The 17,641-nt window shown below is 42.7% G+C and overlaps 1 protein-coding gene across 3 annotated transcripts; it reads left to right on the forward strand.

The window, feature by feature from the left end:
* Positions 1-5,625: 5,625 nt before the first annotated feature.
* On the forward strand, positions 5,626-17,535 carry caprin1a (cell cycle associated protein 1a). Of its 3 annotated transcripts, none has more exons than XM_086174639.1 (17): positions 5,626-5,811; positions 7,498-7,632; positions 8,028-8,090; positions 9,327-9,413; positions 9,965-10,206; positions 11,016-11,098; positions 13,055-13,210; positions 13,294-13,346; positions 13,445-13,528; positions 13,626-13,787; positions 14,699-14,807; positions 14,942-15,003; positions 15,138-15,269; positions 15,574-15,727; positions 15,872-16,057; positions 16,769-16,875; positions 16,968-17,535. In XM_086174639.1, exons 2-17 carry the CDS (start codon positions 7,498-7,500, stop codon positions 17,052-17,054), a joined length of 1,902 nt encoding a protein of 633 aa, XP_086030765.1. In that variant the 5' UTR covers positions 5,626-5,811; the 3' UTR covers positions 17,055-17,535. The 3 variants fall into 3 exon arrangements, with proteins under 3 accessions (XP_086030765.1, XP_086030763.1, XP_086030764.1); XM_086174637.1 differs by having other exon boundaries at positions 5,675-5,811; positions 15,875-16,057; positions 16,968-17,206; XM_086174638.1 differs by lacking the exon at positions 15,138-15,269 and having other exon boundaries at positions 5,675-5,811.
* Positions 17,536-17,641: the final 106 nt, after the last annotated feature.

The raw sequence follows: 17,641 nt of genomic DNA on the forward strand, positions 1-17,641 counted from the left end.
ATAAGGAGACTTGGTGGTGGAATGAGGAAGTGCAGGAGTATATACAGAGAAAGCGGTTAGCGAAGAAGAAGTGGGATACTGAGAGGACTGAAGAGAACAGACAGGAGTTCAGGGAGATGTGGCAAAAGGTAAAGAAAGGTAGCAAAGGCAAAACAAAGGGCTTATGATGACTTGTACGCTCGGTTGGATAGTAAGGAGGGTGAGAATGGTCTATACAGGTTGGCGAAACAGAGAGATAAAGATGGAAAAGATGTACAACAGGTCCGGGTGATTAAGGACAGAGAGGGAAATGTATTGACACATGCTAGAAGAGTGATGGGAAGATGGAAAGAGTACTTTAAAGAGCTGACGAATGTGGAAAATGAAAGAGAGGCAAGGGTAGAAGAGGTGATTATTGTAGACCACAAAGTAGCAAAAATTAGTAAAAGTGAAGTGAGGAAGGCATTGAAGAGGATGAAGAGTGGAAAAGTAGTTGGTCCTGATGATATACCTGTGGAGGTGTGGAAGTGTCTAGGAGAGGCAGCGGTAGATTTACTGACTAGATTATTCAACAGGATCTTAGAGAGTGAGAATGTCTTAGAGATGCCTGAAGAATGGAGACAAAGTGTGATGGTGCCTACTTTTAAGAATAAAGGGGATGTGCAGAATTGTGGCAACTATAGAGGGATTAAGTTGATGAGCCATACAATGAAGTTATGGGAAAGAGTAGTGGAAACTAGACTGGGAGCAGAAGTCAGCATTTGTGAACAGCAGTATGGCTTCATGCCTAGGAAGAGTACTACAGATGCAGTATTTGTGTTGAGAATGCTAATAGAAAAGTACAGAGAAGGCCAGAGGGAGTTGCATTGCGTTTTTGTAGACCTAGAAAAAGCATATGACAGGGTGCCAAGAGAGGAGCTCTGGTATTATATGAGGAAGTCTGGAGTGGCAGAGAAGTATGTTAGACTGGTGCAGGACATGTATGCTAGCTGTGAGACACCGGTACGGTGTGCTGTAGGGGTAACCGAGAAGTTCAAGGTGGAGGTGGGACTCCATCAGGGATCAGCTCTGAGCCCCTTCTTGTTCGCAATGGTGATGGATAGGCTGACAGATGAGGTTAGACAGGAATCCCCATGGACCATGATGTTTGCGGATGACATTGTGATCTGTAGTGAGAGCTGAAAACAGGTAGAGGAAAATCTAGAGAGGTGGAGGTATGCTCTGGAAAGGAGAGGAATGAAAGTTAGTCGCAGCAAGACAGAATATATGTGTGTGAATGAGAGGAACTCGGGTGGAACGGTGAGGCTACAGGGAGTGGAGATCAAGAAGCTGGAGGATTTCAGGTACTTGGGGTCAACAGTCCAGAGCAACGGAGAGTGCGGAAAAGAGGTGAAGAGACGGGTCCAAGCAGGTTGGAATGGGTGGAGAAAAGTGTCAGGGGTACTATGTGATAGAAGACTTTCAGCCAGAATAAAAGGAAAGGTGTACAAGACAGTGGTGAGACCAGCGATGATGTATGGACTAGAAACTGTTACAATGACCAAAAGACAGCAGGCAGAACTAGAGGTTGCAGAGATGAAGATGTTGAGGTTCTCTTTGGGAGTGACCAGGATGGATAGGATCAGGAATGAGTCTATCAGAGGGACGGCACATGTTAGATGTTTTGGAGAGAAGGTCAGAGAAGCCAGACTGAGATGGTTTGGTCATGTACAGAGAAGAGATAGTGAATATATTGGTAGACGGATGCTGGAATTGGAGCTGCCAGGCAGGAGGTCTCGAGGAAGACCAAAGAGAAGATTTATGGACGTAGTGAGAGAGGATATGAAGGTAGTTGGAGTGAGAGAGGAAGATACAGAGAATAGGGTTAGATGGAGAAAGTTGACTCGCTGTGGCGACCCCTGACGGGAAAAGCCGAAAGAAGAAAAAGAAGAAGGTCCCCAGAATACCTCCCCCACCCTGTGGAAGAAACTAATTTTGGTCGCTTGTATCTGCGTTCTCGTTCTTTCGATCACCACCCACAACTCGTGACCATAGGTGAGGCTGGGAATGTAAATTGAGAGCTTCGCCTTTTGGCTCAGCTCCCTCTTCACCACAACAGACCGGTTCAGGGTCTGCATCATTGCAGACGTTGCACCTATCCGCCTGTCGATCCCCCGCTCCACCCTTTTCTCACTTGTAAACAAGACCCCAAAATATCAGAACTCCTCTGCTTGGGGCAAGATATCTTCCCCGACCCGGAGTGGGCATTCCACCCATTGCTGGTTGAGGACCATGGTCTTGGATTTGGAGGTTCTTATCCTCATCCTGGCCGCTTCACGCTTGGCTGCGAACCGTTCCAATGAGAGCTGGAGATCATGCCAAGATGAAGCTACCAGAACCACATCATCTGTAAAAAGCAGAGACATAATCCTGTGGCCACTAAACCAGATCCCCTCGACGCCCTGGCTGCGTCTAGAAATTCTGTCTATAAAAGTTATGAACAGAATCAGTGACAAAGGGCAGCTCTGGCAGAGTCCAACGGCCACCAGAAACAGGTCTGACTTACAACTGGCAATGTGGACCAAGCTCGAAACCGATCATACAGGGACCGAACAGCCCGTATGACGGGATTCAGTACACCGTACTCCCGGAGCACCCCCCACAGGATTGTCCACGAGACACACTGCTCCTCCTCCATCCAACGTCCAACGACCCAGCAGACCCTCTTCTCCAGCACTACTGAATAGACCTTGCCAGGGAGGCTGAGGAGTGTGATTCCACTGTAGTTGGAGCACACTGTCCGATCCTCCTTTTTAAGAAGGGCGATCATCGCCCAATCTGCCAGTACATTGGCACTGTCCCTGACATCAACACAATGCGGCAGAGGTGTGTCAGCCAGGACAGCCCTACAGCATACAGAGCCTTGAGAAACACAGGGCGAACCTCATCCACCCCCGGTGCCCTGCTACTGAAGAGCTTTTTGACTGCTTCAGCAAGCTCATCCCCGGAAATAGATGTGTCCACTCCAGAGTAGCCCGGCTCTGCTTCCTCAGTGGAAGGCATTTCAACGGGGTTAAGGGGTTCTTGGAAGTATTCCTGCCACCGATCTACATCTCGAATTGAGATCAGCAGCGCCCAACTCCCACCGTACACAGTGCTGACAGAGCACTGCTTTCAAAACCTCCAGAGCCGCCGGATGTTGGACTAGAAACTCCTCAATGCCCACCGGAAGTCGTTCTCCATGGTCTCCCCGAACCCCTCCCACACCCAAGTTTTTGCCTCAGCAACCACCAAAGCTGCATGTCGCTTGGCCTGTTGGTACCTGTCACCTACCTCCGGAGCCCCACATGCCAGAAAGGCCCAATAGCACTCCTTCTTCATTTTGACAACATACCTCACCACTGGACTCCACCAGCAGGTTCGAAGGTTGCCACCCTGACAGGCACTAACTGCCTTACGGCCGCAGCTCCGCTCTGCCGCCTTGACAATGGAAGCACGGAGAATGGCCCATTGGACTCCATATCCGCCTCCTGCTTTATATCTCTCAGACTTTCTCTCTCCTTCTCTCTTTCGTTTTGTTACCCTTTCTGGTCGAGGCAGAAGGCCTGCATTGAGTAGATATCTGTCCAAGGTTACTCCCTGGAAAGAGGCAAATTCTCCTTGTTGCTGTTGCCAAGTGCCTACTCATGGGGGAATGTAGGGTTTCTGTATATCATTTTAAAGAGTGAGGTCCAAACCTGCTCTACATGTAAAGTTATTAGTCACCCGTGTAGTGATTTTCCACCATATAAATAAAATCTGACTTGAACTGACTTGTCATTCTCTTTGAATCATCCAACATATGAGACGAAACATCCTCACTGATGAAGTTCAACAAACTCAGACACAGATACTCTCTTAGCAAACGTCAGTCACATATTGTATTACTGTTTTTTGTTTTTTTTTTGTATGAAGTTGATCAATTGCTGTTCATTAACATTTACATACAAATTTTCAGTGTTATTTTGTGAAGGTAAAAAGTATTTTACAAAGATGATGGAATAATACAAAGTATGATTGAAAAAAAAATACATACTGGGGTCCATGGACTATGATATTTGACAATGACATTAAAAACTGTAGAGACAGCAGGGAGCAGGTGGAGGGAAATCTTGAGAGCTGGAAGTATGCTGGAGGGAGGGGAATGACGGCAAGACAGATTAGATGTGTGTGTGAATGAGAAGGAGCTAAGGGTAACGGTGAGGTTACAGGGAGCAAAGAAAGAGAAAGTGGAGGATTTTAAGTACTTGGGCTCAACAGTTAGGAGCAGTGGAGAAAGTGGAAAGAGGTGAAGAAATGTCAGTGACCGAGTGGAAGGGTTGGAAAAATTGTCAGAGGGTAATGCGCCATACCAGCAAGAATGAAAAGAAAGGCATCAAAGACAGTGGTGAGAGCAGCAATGTTGACACCCAGGAAAGGACAGGAGGCAGCAGAGATGAAGATTCTGGGATTATTTTGGGGATCGAGAAGGATGATAAGATCAGGGATGAATCCATGTCTCAGATGTTTTAGATATAAAGTTAGACTGAGATGGTTTTGACATGCACAGAGGAGAGATGGTGAATATGTGGTTCAAGGGATGCTGAGGTTGGGACTGCAGGGCAGGAGGCCCAGAGGAAGACTGAAGAGGAGATTTATGGAAGGAGTTTTAAAGAGGGCATGAAAAGACCAATGAAAAGATTTATGGGCATAATGAGAGAGGCTATGAAGTTATTTGGTGTGAGAAAGGAGGATACAGAGAATAGAGTTAGATGGAAAAGGTTTATTCACTGTGGTGATCCCTGAAGGGAAAGGAAGAAGAAGAAGAAGAAGAAGAAGAAGAAGAAGAAGAAGAAGAAGAAAGAGGACATGGAGTTAGTTTGTGTGAGAGAAGAGGATTGGGTTCAAACAGGGGTGTCAAACTCAAATACAAAGTGGACCAAAATTTAAAAATCGGTACAAGTCGAGGGCCAGGGTGGTTTTATGATTTTTGAAAAAGTTATTGAAATTACCTTATTCCACATATTGACCCCGGACCAAACAAAGTCTTAAATTATTGCCTATTAAAACATCATTACACATAAACTAAATAAAAAATCAGTTGCATCAATTTCTAATGGCTCTATCTGCAACGTTTCCTTCCAAGAAAAATCCAACATGTCTTGTGGTAGCAAGAAAAAAATTACAGAAAGGAAACATGTTACAGCTCAGTTTTCTGCTCTCTTGTTTTCAAGTCGAAGCCAGAGACTCGACCCCGGAACTGATAGGAAGTTCTTGCCTATAAAAAACAACGTTAAACATTAAATACAAGAAAATCTCTTATATTTATTTCTCATGGTTCTTGAAGCAATACATTGTCATCCCGATGTGTCAACCGGCCGACGAATGGTGAAGCTTCGCTTGGCGTCACATACCGACACGCTAGGCACCCCATTTCGTCATTTTAGATGTCCTCCATCTAACCGTTAGATGGAAGCAGGTGAATCGCTGGGACAATCGCTGAAAGGAAAAGGAGCCGTAAAAAAGGCGGAAAAAATCATGCCGGGTGGAATGTAATTCATGGATTGGAAATTTATCTCGCAATAGAATAACTCCTGTTTCATTTTTTGACAGGCAACCTCGCTCGAAGCCGTCGGGTCCTCATAGCCACTGCTGCTAGCTAGCTCAACAGAGACTACCGAACCGTTGGCTAGTGTGATCCGGAGCATCTTTCTAGAAAAAGGAAAAAATCAAAAAACAAAAAACAAAACACTGAAAGTGAGATATTCAAATTTCACGATACGGCTGTCAGTATACCCGTCACAGGAAATCTCTTTGAAGACAAAGAGTATAAAGGTACTGGAGCATGTCATAGCGAAAGAAAAAAAAGCAGCCAGAAAGCTATTTGATTAACAATATCGTTTTTTATCATTAATAACGTTACCACAGGTCATTGCATAAAGCCAGTTGTCGCAACGGTCAGACATCTCCTTCGTCTTGGCACCTTTTAAGTCACAAAGCAATGTATATTTTGGAAAAACTATTACGTATTCGAATTTTATTTATTTTGAGGCAACTGACATCGGTTTGTAAGGAGCATCGGGCGCAAAGTATTTACTAGCAGGCTAGCTTGCCAGCTAACAATAGGAGAGGGAGATTAAGACCGATGCGTCAGTTTTGTTTGTTTATTTTGTTTAGTTTTCTCATAACCTCATAATCCAAATATCCCGGCTTTAGAACCGAAAATGGAAGTCAAATGGAAAGGGATAGGGTTTTTCGTTTTACAACGTTAATGTCAGACTCAACGTTACTTACGTAACGGTAACAAAATTCCCAACATTCGTCGATCGTTAGTCAACTTCCTCATTGTATTATTTATCTTCAATCTGACATGGGGCAGATATGTTGAGCTGCATTGCTTTTCTATTTCGCACTGCTCATTTTAGCCCAGATGTTTTGCGTGTATTGGTTAGCCTCATTCTATCACGCAATGCACGGTTTATAACAAGGTAACCAGATTCTAGTTTCCTCCTCCATGCTAAACTTAAAAACCCTGTGATTTGCTTGGAGACGTCTGTCTCTTCAGTCGATACGGGCTGCACTCAAAGCTCCATTGTTTCCCCCATATCACCTTTAGATGTCATGGTAATAACGCACTATAATAACATGCCAAATAGCCTACTTAATACTCTTTGCCTTCAAGCTGAGTGAAAGTAAACAACTCTTTCAACAATCAGCTGATAGAAGTCAAAATGGCTTTGAAAAATCACTATCCCTCCCCTGGGGTTGTTGTGGCTCATTTGGTAGACTGAGTGACCCTCCAATTGGGAGGTTGGAATTTTGATTCCTGGCTCCTCCAGTCAGCATGCTGAAGTATCCTTCAGCATGCTGACTGAAATACTGAAAAAATACTGAAGCTCCCAAAGTGCTCCTGATGGTCTGGTTAGGACCTTATGTGTGTGTGTGTGTGAATGGGCGAATGTAATCCAGTGTAAAGGACTTTGAACGTGAGAGGTGTTGAAAGTGACCATTTACAATTTGGCGCTTAGACACCATGAATTTGCTCAATAAATGGCTTATAGAGTAACAACACTATCATTTGCATATGTTGGTAGGCAGTTCTTGTTTAAAATAGTTTTTTTAATTTTTAGGTTTTTTTTTTCATGAAGCTGAAAAGGAAACAAAATCATGTTAAGATTGTAATTTCATAGTGGAGAGGCCTTGCACTTGTTATTAGAAATTTTTCTCAAACTCTTGTTTTTTATTTTTTAATCAAACCTAGAATTGATTCAGGTAAACCTAATTGACATAAGAATCTCTTTTTTAAGAGTGATCCGGCCAAGATGAGCAGCACTACAAATAAAAAGTTTCCACAATACTAATCACCAAACAACCACATACACCTATAAAAGGTTTAGAAAATAAAAATCAGAATGAGAGAAGAGTATTCTGTATTATAAACTTCAAAATTTTTCTTGCAAAGTTACTTATTGTGGACAAATTCCCCCTCTAACCCTCTTCCTCAATGCCACTCCAACACAGATGCCTTCAGCAGTGGTCGGCAACAGTGCTGTCCAGATTGCCACTCCAGACCAGGGAAATGGAAGTCAGTCAGAGGCCATGAAGCAGGTTCTTGGTGTGATTGACAAAAAGCTTCGGAACATGGAAAAGAAAAAGGTATATCTTGTTTTTTTTTCAGCATCTTTACATAATGTTGCTTAAAACTGACCAGAATCTATCCAAGAGGCAGCATGGATCAGGGGGTTAGAGACGATTGTGCTTGGACACGAATGGTCCTTGTTCGATTCCTGCATGTCTCAGAGCCTCTTTGAAGTGTTGTTGAGAAAGATACTGAACCTTTAACTGCTCCCCTGGAACTGCTAAGTGGCTTGTGGTTTATCCATGATTGGTTAAATGCAGGCGGTCAAATTTTGTGATGTTGTGCTGCATGTATAACTGATGGTGACAAATAATGGTCTTTCTTTCTATTCCTATCTTATTCTTTTACTTCTTTTAGAAACTGAAAGTAGTTACTGGATTTCTATCATTCAATTTTGAAATTTTTCTTACAGTCCAAGTTGGATGACTATCAGGCAAAAAAGAGTAAGGGAGAAAATCTGAATCAGGATCAGCTGGTATGTATGTGTTTGACTGTATACTGTTTATGTATGTTTTTTTTTTTTCTTTTTTTGCAGTGTTACATGGTGCTATTTCTCATTGGTTTTTTGTATACTGATGTACTGAAGAATATCTGAAAATCTTCTTTTTTATTAAATGCAATCTGTTGCAACACCAGATTTGGGGACATTTTTAATTGTTGGGAAACTGCATGAAATGTAAATAAAAACAGAATGCAATGATTTGCAAATCTCATAAACCCACATTTTATTTCCGATAGAATACACACAACATATCAGATGTTGAAATTGAGACATTTCACCATTTCATGGAAAATATCAGCTCATTTTGAATCTGATCACCAATGCTTCTTTTAAAAGTTGGAATAGGACGATGTCTAAAATTGCACATGCCCCTCTTTAAACAACTGTCTGTAAACATCTGGGAAGTGAGGAGACGAGTTGCTGTTTTAGGAGAAGAATTTTGTCCTATTCTTGTCTGATGCAGAATTCAAACTGCTACATAGTTCTGGGCCTCTGTTGCCAGATTTTTCGTTTAATGATGCGCCAAATGTTTTCTACTGGTGAAAGGTCTGTACTGCAGGCAGGCCAGTTCAGCACCCGGACCCTTCTCCTGTGAAGCTATGTTATTGTTATGTATGCAGTTTGTGGTTTAGCATTGGCTTGCTGAAATATACAATGCCTTCCCTGAAAGAGACGATTTCTAGACAGGAGTGTTGCTCTAAAACCCCTATGTACTTTTCAGCATTGCTAGTGCTTTTCTATATGTATAAGCTGCCCAAGCCATAGGCACTAATGCAACTCCATATCATCAGAGATGGAGGGTTTAGAACTGTCTGCTGATAAAATGATGCAGCATAAATTTACATTTGTGGATTGCACTGGCAAACTGTTCACAGACTGATTTCTGGGAGTGTTCCTGAATCCATCCAGTAGAGAAACATACCTGTTTTGCATGCAACAATAAAGACCCTTTACTATCAGAAGCTGCACCTAAAGCCTTGTTGGAATAATGAAGCAACACTACCTGACTTTGATAATTGCTTGATGTTTTCAGTCCTCTGGCTCCCTTTAAGAATTGATGTCATGTGTCTGCATGATTTATTTCAAAGGAGGTATCCCTTTTTTCACTATTTTGAATGTTAATGACTTGGGCTGTGTGGGACCCTTTAGAAGAAAAAAAAGGATTGTTTTGCTCATGCAAGTAACCTTTTTTTCCTTTATTTTTTCCAGGAGGCTTTGTCAAAATACCAAGAGATCATGAACAACCTTGAGTTTGCTCGAGAATTGCAGAAAAACTTCCTGACGCTCGGCCAAGAGGTGAGTGCTCTGAAGCTTTCTGTATGCCGCAGTAGTAGTCAGAAATTTTTCTTATGAAATTGATTTGTGAAGTAAGCAGTTGTTTTCGTTCACCAAAGATTTGTGATTCTACATCATCTTTAAATAATAGCATGACAATTTCTAACAACACATTCAAGACAGGTTTGTTGCAGTAATCAGAAATAACTATTCAAATTACCTAATCCAGTCATGTTTTTGACGGTGGTTTGGAATGCAGAACATTTACATTTACATAAAAATATCTACATCCAAGGCGCAGGTGTTAGTCATTGGGTCTCACAGCACAGAGGACCCTCATGCAAATTCTGTTGTACCTATGTCTGCTTAGGTTTCCTGGGGGTTCTCTGGCTTCCTCCCACAGTCCAAAAACATGCAGGTTAATTGCTATTGATGTGCGAATGTTGTCTGTCTATATGTGGCCCTGTGATTGGCGATCAGTCCAGGGTTGTACCTCTCCAGCATTCCCCGCCACCCTGAGGGGGATAAGTGGTAGACAATGGATGGCAAAATATCTGGGTCTCTATGTACAGGTCCAGAGGGCGGTCAAGAAGGCTGTGAGGCGTGAGCAGCTTCAGCGGGAGGAGATGGAACAGCGACGGCTGAAGACTGTTCTGGAGTTGCAGTTTGTACTTGGCCAGTTGGGAGAAGACAGTGTTAGGCAGGACCTGAAACGACCTGGTTCCTCTGGAATTCCCTTACTAACTGAAGCTGATCTTACATCGCTTCAAGAGTTTAACAAACTTGTTGGACCTAGCAGGAACTGTGATATCAGGTACGGGGATGCCCTTGTGAATTTTGGTCCTTTCTAGTTTTTTGTATAAAACATGTAATCAGTAGATAAAACTTAGCTTCTTTCCCCAACAGCATTTTTTAAGAATTGATTTCTTACTCCAAACAAGCCAAAATTTATGTGCATCAGTTACTTGGATATGTTAAAAATACCAACAAAAGAAAGCAAAAAATGGTGGAAAAAAGGTTCAACATTCACCCTGTCTTGTAGTCTGAGAGTCCAATCTATAGACTGGACATTTAGATCAGTAATGAAAACTGGTTCTGTAAAGTAGTTGCATTCTAGCCATTTACAATTTGCCCTAGAATCTTCAAATTTCATTTTTTCAATTTAAAAATACATGAGTTTATGGTCATGATTTGCAACATGGCATTATATTGCCACCCCCTGGGCAAAAAAGGTCCCTGCACAATCAGCCATCTTTAACCTTTCTGCGTCGGGGCACAACGTAGATGCAGTGGAGAGGGGGCTGGCATTGCAGTTGTCTAAGCTGTCCAGATGATCACTGGCTTCTCATAGTAATATGCTTGGTAATTCAATTTTTTTATTTTTCTCAACTTTTTAAATGACCCAAATTTTAGAGTTCATTTGTAACACTGACCCGCGCCATAGACTTGACTATATAAACTGTTGTCCATGGTGGGGAAGTTAATTTTAACAAATCCAGTAGGTAAGAAATAACAGTCCACTTTATTTATAAAGTTTCTTTCAGGGTTCTCTTTCAGGGTTCACAAGGACACTTTATATAAGTTTGAATTAAATTCTAAATTACCATGTTGAATGACTTGCAGATTGACTGACCAATATGCAGAGGCCTCATTGCACTTGTGGGAACTTCTAGAGAGCAGAGACAAGGCTGTGGCAGGAACAACATGTAAGTGTTTTCAGATTTCATGGAACATTGGGTCCATATCAAGTCACCCTCCACACTGTCTCACTGCTCTCTTAACATGTCCACTTTCAGGTTCATCTTATCAAGAGCTGTCTTAATCCGAGCAGTTCAGAGAGGTAGTTGTTTTAAAACATACACAGATGCAAGTCTGCATTGGAACTGAATTAGCCAATGCAATGTTAGAATCTCCTTCTGATGAGGAACTACTTATATACAAATTTTACATGAGGACACCCACACAAACATTTATTTCACCATTACAGAGTATTACAATCTGAGCAGTATGTCATGTATAATAAGTTTATTCTGGAATTACTTAATTCATTCAGAGCTTGGTATGTATTACAATCTGAGTAGTATGTCATTTATAATAAGTTTATTCTGGAATTACTTAATTCATTCAGAGCTTGGTATGTAGTCAAATAAACTGATTCCCATCCCAGTTTCTTTTTCACTCATATGAGAACCGCTCCATTGGGAGTTGGAGATGATAGTCAGATGAAGCCAATAGAAACCCATCGTCTGGAAAAAGCAGGGACCCAATCCTGAGGCCACCAAATCATCCCCTCAATTCCCTGTCTGTGTCTCAATTCTGTTTAAAAAGGCTATGTACAGATAAGGCAGCTTACTGGAAACAAATTTGAATTACTGCCAGCAACAAGGCTCCGACATGGCCCATATTGGGGGGTCCGATATCCCATACTCCCAGAGCACTCACCCCAGTACCCCCTGAGAAAGGTAGTAGAATCGCCCCTCTAAACTCATAATGCATAAGTTTCACACTGGTTGGGCAAACTCCCATGTACCCTCCAGGATCCTGCTGAGGGCTTAGCGCTAGTCTACTGTCACGTGATCAGGACGACAACCACACTGCTCCTCCTGATTCCACTCAAATATCTGATGAACCCCCCCCCTCCAGGTGGACTAGATTCTCCTCCAAGCCATTCAAAAGTGTCTCCATGGCCTCAGTGAACCTTAAGGAAGTTTTTCGTCTGAGTGACTGTTGAAGCTATATTCTGCTCTGCCTTCCCAACCAGCTAAAAGTGACCTTCATCTGGGCAAGGGAAAACACTGGCCATTCTTGTTTTTCTTTGTAGAGGGTCTTCTGAGCAGCAGTTTGTCTTGTCCCTCATCTTAAACCTGTTTTAGTCACCCCATTAGGAGCATAAAATCGCAGACAACTGAGCTCCTAAGATCACTGGGACATGCAAACTGCTCTACAATGATAAGGTGGCAGCTCAAGGGAGGGACTTGATTAAATCATTTAGGATTATAAAATATCTATTCGGAAAACTGTCCCAGATTTAATCGTAAGAATCTTGAATAGTTTCAGAGACTTCCGAAAGCTAAAGGGGAAGTAATGAAAATCTCAGGAGATCTTGTTTTCACTTAAGCAAGGGAGTCCATCTCAGAGCTTATCACTGCATAGCCTACCCTTCCTCTAACTTAAGTGTCAAGCGGCGGGGGGTATGAGGGCAAGCAAAGAGGGGTCAGACATAGGGCCCTGCTCAGACTGGACCATTATCTCATTGAGGTAAAGGTGACGTATATGTTAGATTATATGATGATATGAGATATTTTTGGTCTGATCAATAAATTCAGAGTGTTTGGTCTTCCCTCAATGATGTATGGAAATCTGAAATGGATGGAGGTAGATGGGGCTGGGAAAAAATACAATGAAATCAGTGTTTCAGTAAAAACTATGTTAGAAGATCCATCTGCAATAATGTGTCAATGACAGACTCATCTTGATGATTTTGACTCATCTGATCTTGAATTTAAATACTTCAGCCCCTGCTAATAATTCAAGCACCCTCCCAAAAGTCATGCTTTACTGATATTTTTCATTAGGTTTTTGCTGACATTTGCTGCTGGTGGCTGGTTGTGAGCAGGTGAATCACATCGATGTTTTCCTCCATTTTTCATGCTGTCTCACAGATAAGTCACTTAAGGACACTTTGGACAAAGTGCTACTCAGTGGCTACTTTGACAAAGCTCAAGCTCATCTGAATGGCACATGTGAGGAAGTGGAGAAGCAAGAAAAGCAGGCTGCAGGGGCAGAGGCCGATAGTGAGGAGCAGCCATCACAACTGGGTAAATTTTCGACAACCAACATAATAGACCTGTTAGATAATGGCACACCTAGTAACACCTTTGCTTTTTCATACATCTTTCAGAAGGAACATCTGCTGAAAATGATTCTGAATCTCTGAAAGTGGATACTGCGGAGGTGAGATGGGTGTGATTATTGCACATGAACCTCCAGTTGAATCAGTTTCCTGATACTGATGCTTGTTTTCTAATTTGTGCTACTGTTTTTTGTTACAGTTTATAAACAGACAGTTGATTCCAGAAACCATTTACAGTGGTACAGACAAAGACCAAGTGGAGGAGTGGTCACAGGAAGCACAGGTATGTTGTACTATGATGTTGCCACATTTCAGTTTCTCTCACGAGACCACATTGGAGATTATAATGTTCCTGTCCCGCATGCATGTCTGCGGTCTAGATGGTGAATCCCCTGCAGCACCAGCCCCAGGCCCAGCTGGTCTCAGAACCCACCATTTCTGTGAAGCGTGTCACTCACTCCCCTCCAACTGACCCAGTTGTCAGAAAGCAGGCGTTGCAAGACCTCATGGCTCAGATGCAAGGGACTTACAACTTCATGCAGGTGAGAGGATTCAGCAGCCTACTCACGAAGGTTTCTACTCAAGAGTGCCATTTCCTGAGGCAACCTTCACGGTTCTTCTTTTTCAAGTGAGAAAGGTCTGCTCTGCAAAACATGCAGCAAAGCTAAAGAAGTGAGTGAGTTTTCTGATGGAAAAATATGGACTAAATGGAAGCTGTGATCCCAGGTGTGATTCTGGTGTGTGGCCACAGCGTGCACATCTAATGTTGCTCACAGTGGTCCTCAGTGTGCTCAGGGAGGTTGTCTGTATGCCCAGACATATGAAAAATTAGAGGGAACATTGGTTAGTGGTCAGCACTTCCCCATCTCAGCAAGGACAGCTCTGGCCCGAGGCCATGCTTTGTGGAGTTTGCTTTTCCTCCCCATTTTAACCTTGGTTTCCTTCCACAATATGAAAACACACATTAGGTTAATTGAAGACTCTAACTCAATTAGGTGTGTGAATAAGACAGTGAATTGTCATGTCTCTGTATGTGACCCACTGACTAACTAGCAACTGGTCCATGTTGTCCCCAGTCTTTTGAGCAATGACAGTTGGGATAGGCTTAAGCTCCACAACCCTGTGTGTAGGAAAGGCAGTATTAACAATGAATGAACGAAATTGAATGAAATATGGCGCCTTGCTGGAAAACTGCCTTAACCTTGAAAAATAAAATGAATATAAACAGCACATGTAGTACTAAATTCTAAACATGAATGTGGAATACAATAACATTTATGTTATTCTATCCCAGCTACCCTCACATTCTTATGAGTGCACAGTAGTTTAATGCTAAATGAGTGACCCAACCCAGATCTTTATGAAGGCGTAGTCCTCCCAAGACATTTTTGATACCAAAACTCCTAAAATACAGCGCTGGCTTAACACATGCTATATTGTTTTGGTTCTCCAGGACTCAATGTTGGAGTTTGACGGGCAGGCTCTCGATCCGGCCATTGTGTCTGCTCAGCCGATGAAGCTCGTGCCAACTGTTGATCTTCAGCAGCTGGCCTGTGCGCCATGTGAGTAGAGCCTGTTTGACCATGTCAACATGAGACGCTTGGGTATTAGACCCAACTGACATTCACAGGTATTCTGGTCTCATTTTTGGGCAAATAAATTTAGTAAGACGATCTTCTCTTCATGTTCCTAACAGCTCACTCGGAGTCCAGACTTCCGAAAATAAGTGCGATGTCCGGACTACAGGTATCGGCACAAGTAAGTACATCTAGAAAGCTGAAAAAAGTCTTAAGATAAGAAATTAGTATTGGTACATGTGTGAATGTGGTCTACCTTCAGTTCATTTACAATTCCTATTTTTTCCCCTCTGAAACCCTCCTTCACCCTTCCAGGCCACACTGTCTCTGTCCTCTGAGCAGCCCCCTGTCCCCTGCTCCCTGCCCTCCGCCTTTCCGCCTGTCTCCAAACCCAACTACACTGGTGGCATCAATGTCAACGCCGCACCATTCCAGTCAGTGCAAGCGGTACGCTACGTTACTTGAGTCCAGCAAAGAGTCACATCTGTTTATCCACAGGCCCTGGAAAATATTAACAAACAGTTTACAAGCAATTGGGCAATAATTAGTTGACCCCTCTGTTTCCATTCCTTCCTGTTTTCTTTCTTTTCTCCAGCACTAATACTTGTTTTTTACATGTATTGGATTTTTAGCTGGCCAACAGGTAAAACTGTTATGAAACAGCAATGCTGGAACTCCTTTGGGCAGTAGGCTTGTGAAGTTGTATTGTTTGAATATAGTCAGAAATGCAAGTTTATTTGCTCCTTTTCAGGTATTTAAGGCACCTGTGCCCCCTGCAGCCGATGGCCAAACAGATCCTCTGAAGCAACCAAGCCAGTTCTCCAGCAGCTTTGGCCAGAGCTTTAGTGGTCAGCCTGAGAATACTGTGGACCAACCCACCTTGCCGCAGGAGGCATTGCAGTCTGGTGAGAATTCACAAGAGCCAGGTGGCAGAGTGCTAATGTATTCACAAAACATTTTTATGGATTTTTTTTTTTACATCAGACACAAGGTCAAAATCTTGTAAAACTATGTTTCACCTGATTTCTGCTATTTCTGCATCTGTTTAGTAGTTGCAGGGTTTCAACCCCCGACACAGGTTATACCTTCTCCGGTGCATGAAGAGCCATCACCGGGGGCAGCATTTGGACAGTCAAGTCAGTCCTTCTACAACAGCAGGACCATGTCGAGAGGCGGACCAAGGAGCACGCGGGGCATGATGAATGGCTACCGGGGCTCCTCCAATGGATTCAGAGGTACAAAACACACCAACTGCTTGCATTGTGCTGTTTCTACTGACTATTGTATTTGCTGTATGGAGCTGTGCATTCAGAAGAGCTCTCTACTGAGATTGAGTGAAAGGTGGCTCCTGCAAACATTTATAAACACAAAAATGTACAAAATGTAATGTCGTACATTCTTTTGTGGATGGAAAAACTTACTTAAAATTCTTCAAGGTCAACCTACCTCTCTTTAATGATGTATGCATGTGCACATAAGTCAGAGGAACAGCACATGTCAGATGTTCTGGAGAGAAGGTCAGAGAAGCTAGACTGAGATGGTTCAGTCATTTACAGAGGAGGGATAGTGAATATATTTACGGATGCTGGAATTGGAGCTGCCAGGCTGGAGGTCTAGAGGAAGACCAAAGAGAAGATCTATGGACGTAGTGAGAGTGGACATGAAGGTAATTGGTGTGAGAGCGGAGGATATTGAGAATAGGGTTCGATGGTGGAGGTTGATTTGCTGTGGTGACCCCTGAAGGAAAAAGATGAAGGGAGAAGTGCTCATACGTTTGATTATATGAATTTATCTCACAGACATGCAACATGCCTTGATTGATTGCTTCAAGTTTCTACATCGCAGTTGTATTTGGTGAACTGAGATGATCCAATAACACTTTGTGGTTAAATATAATTCCCCCCCAAAAAACTGACCGACTCCAATGGTGTTTTTGATCTGATCAGGGGGATATGAAGGCTATCGCCCTCCTTTCTCAAACACTTCCAGCAGCGGTTATGGTCAAACCCAATTTAACACGCCCCGAGACTATTCAAGTAGCTCCTACCAGCGGGTACGTATCATCTCAGCATTCTCAGTTGTAGTGCTGAAAGCAAGCTGTGTTACCTGAAACCAGATACCCTAAACCACTGTTATTTCCAACAGGAGGGCTACCAACAAGGTTACAAACGGGGAGCTGCCCAAGCACCACGGGGTCTGTCTCGGGGAAATGTTCAAGCAATGCAGTCTTAAGGACGTCTTGTGGCACCGTGTTGATCATTCAGGATTTTCGAATGTGTCCACCCCCGGCTCACTTTTCTTACATTTTTCCTTGTCATCGGTTATCGTACTTTTTTAAACCCCTGGCCTGTTCACCACCACCAGAGTCAGCCTGCTTTGGTTGGCCTCTGTCCGCTTAATGTTTTTAACACGTAATGCTGAACTTTACTCCATGTAGGATTATCAGCAAGTCTGTGTGATTTAAAACAAATAGATATTCCTGTAAACTTGAAAGATATCATTAATTTATTTTTTGTACAAAATAAATGCAAAAAATACCCCGCCACTATTGATCTGATTTCATAATTATGCCCTGTGCTATTAGCCACGTTCTCTTGATCTTATTGTAGACATGTTACGCCTTTTAAATTCTCAGTGTCACCTCTTGCACCATCACCTTTATACACTAATGTTATTGGTTGAGACTGTTTCAATAAAGTTGTGTTCTATTAAAGTGTTATGTGTTCATAAAGCTCTTTAAAGCCACCATACATCTTATTCAACCATATTTTAATTTGTCATGCAAAAATGCCCATCTTTTTGTTTCAACATTCAATATC

Source organism: Fistularia commersonii, chromosome 27 (genome assembly GCF_037954325.1).
Source record: "Fistularia commersonii isolate RoL2024-O1a breed Wild chromosome 27, RoL_Fcom_v1.0, whole genome shotgun sequence".
NCBI classification, from domain to species: Eukaryota; Metazoa; Chordata; class Actinopteri; order Syngnathiformes; family Fistulariidae; genus Fistularia; species Fistularia commersonii.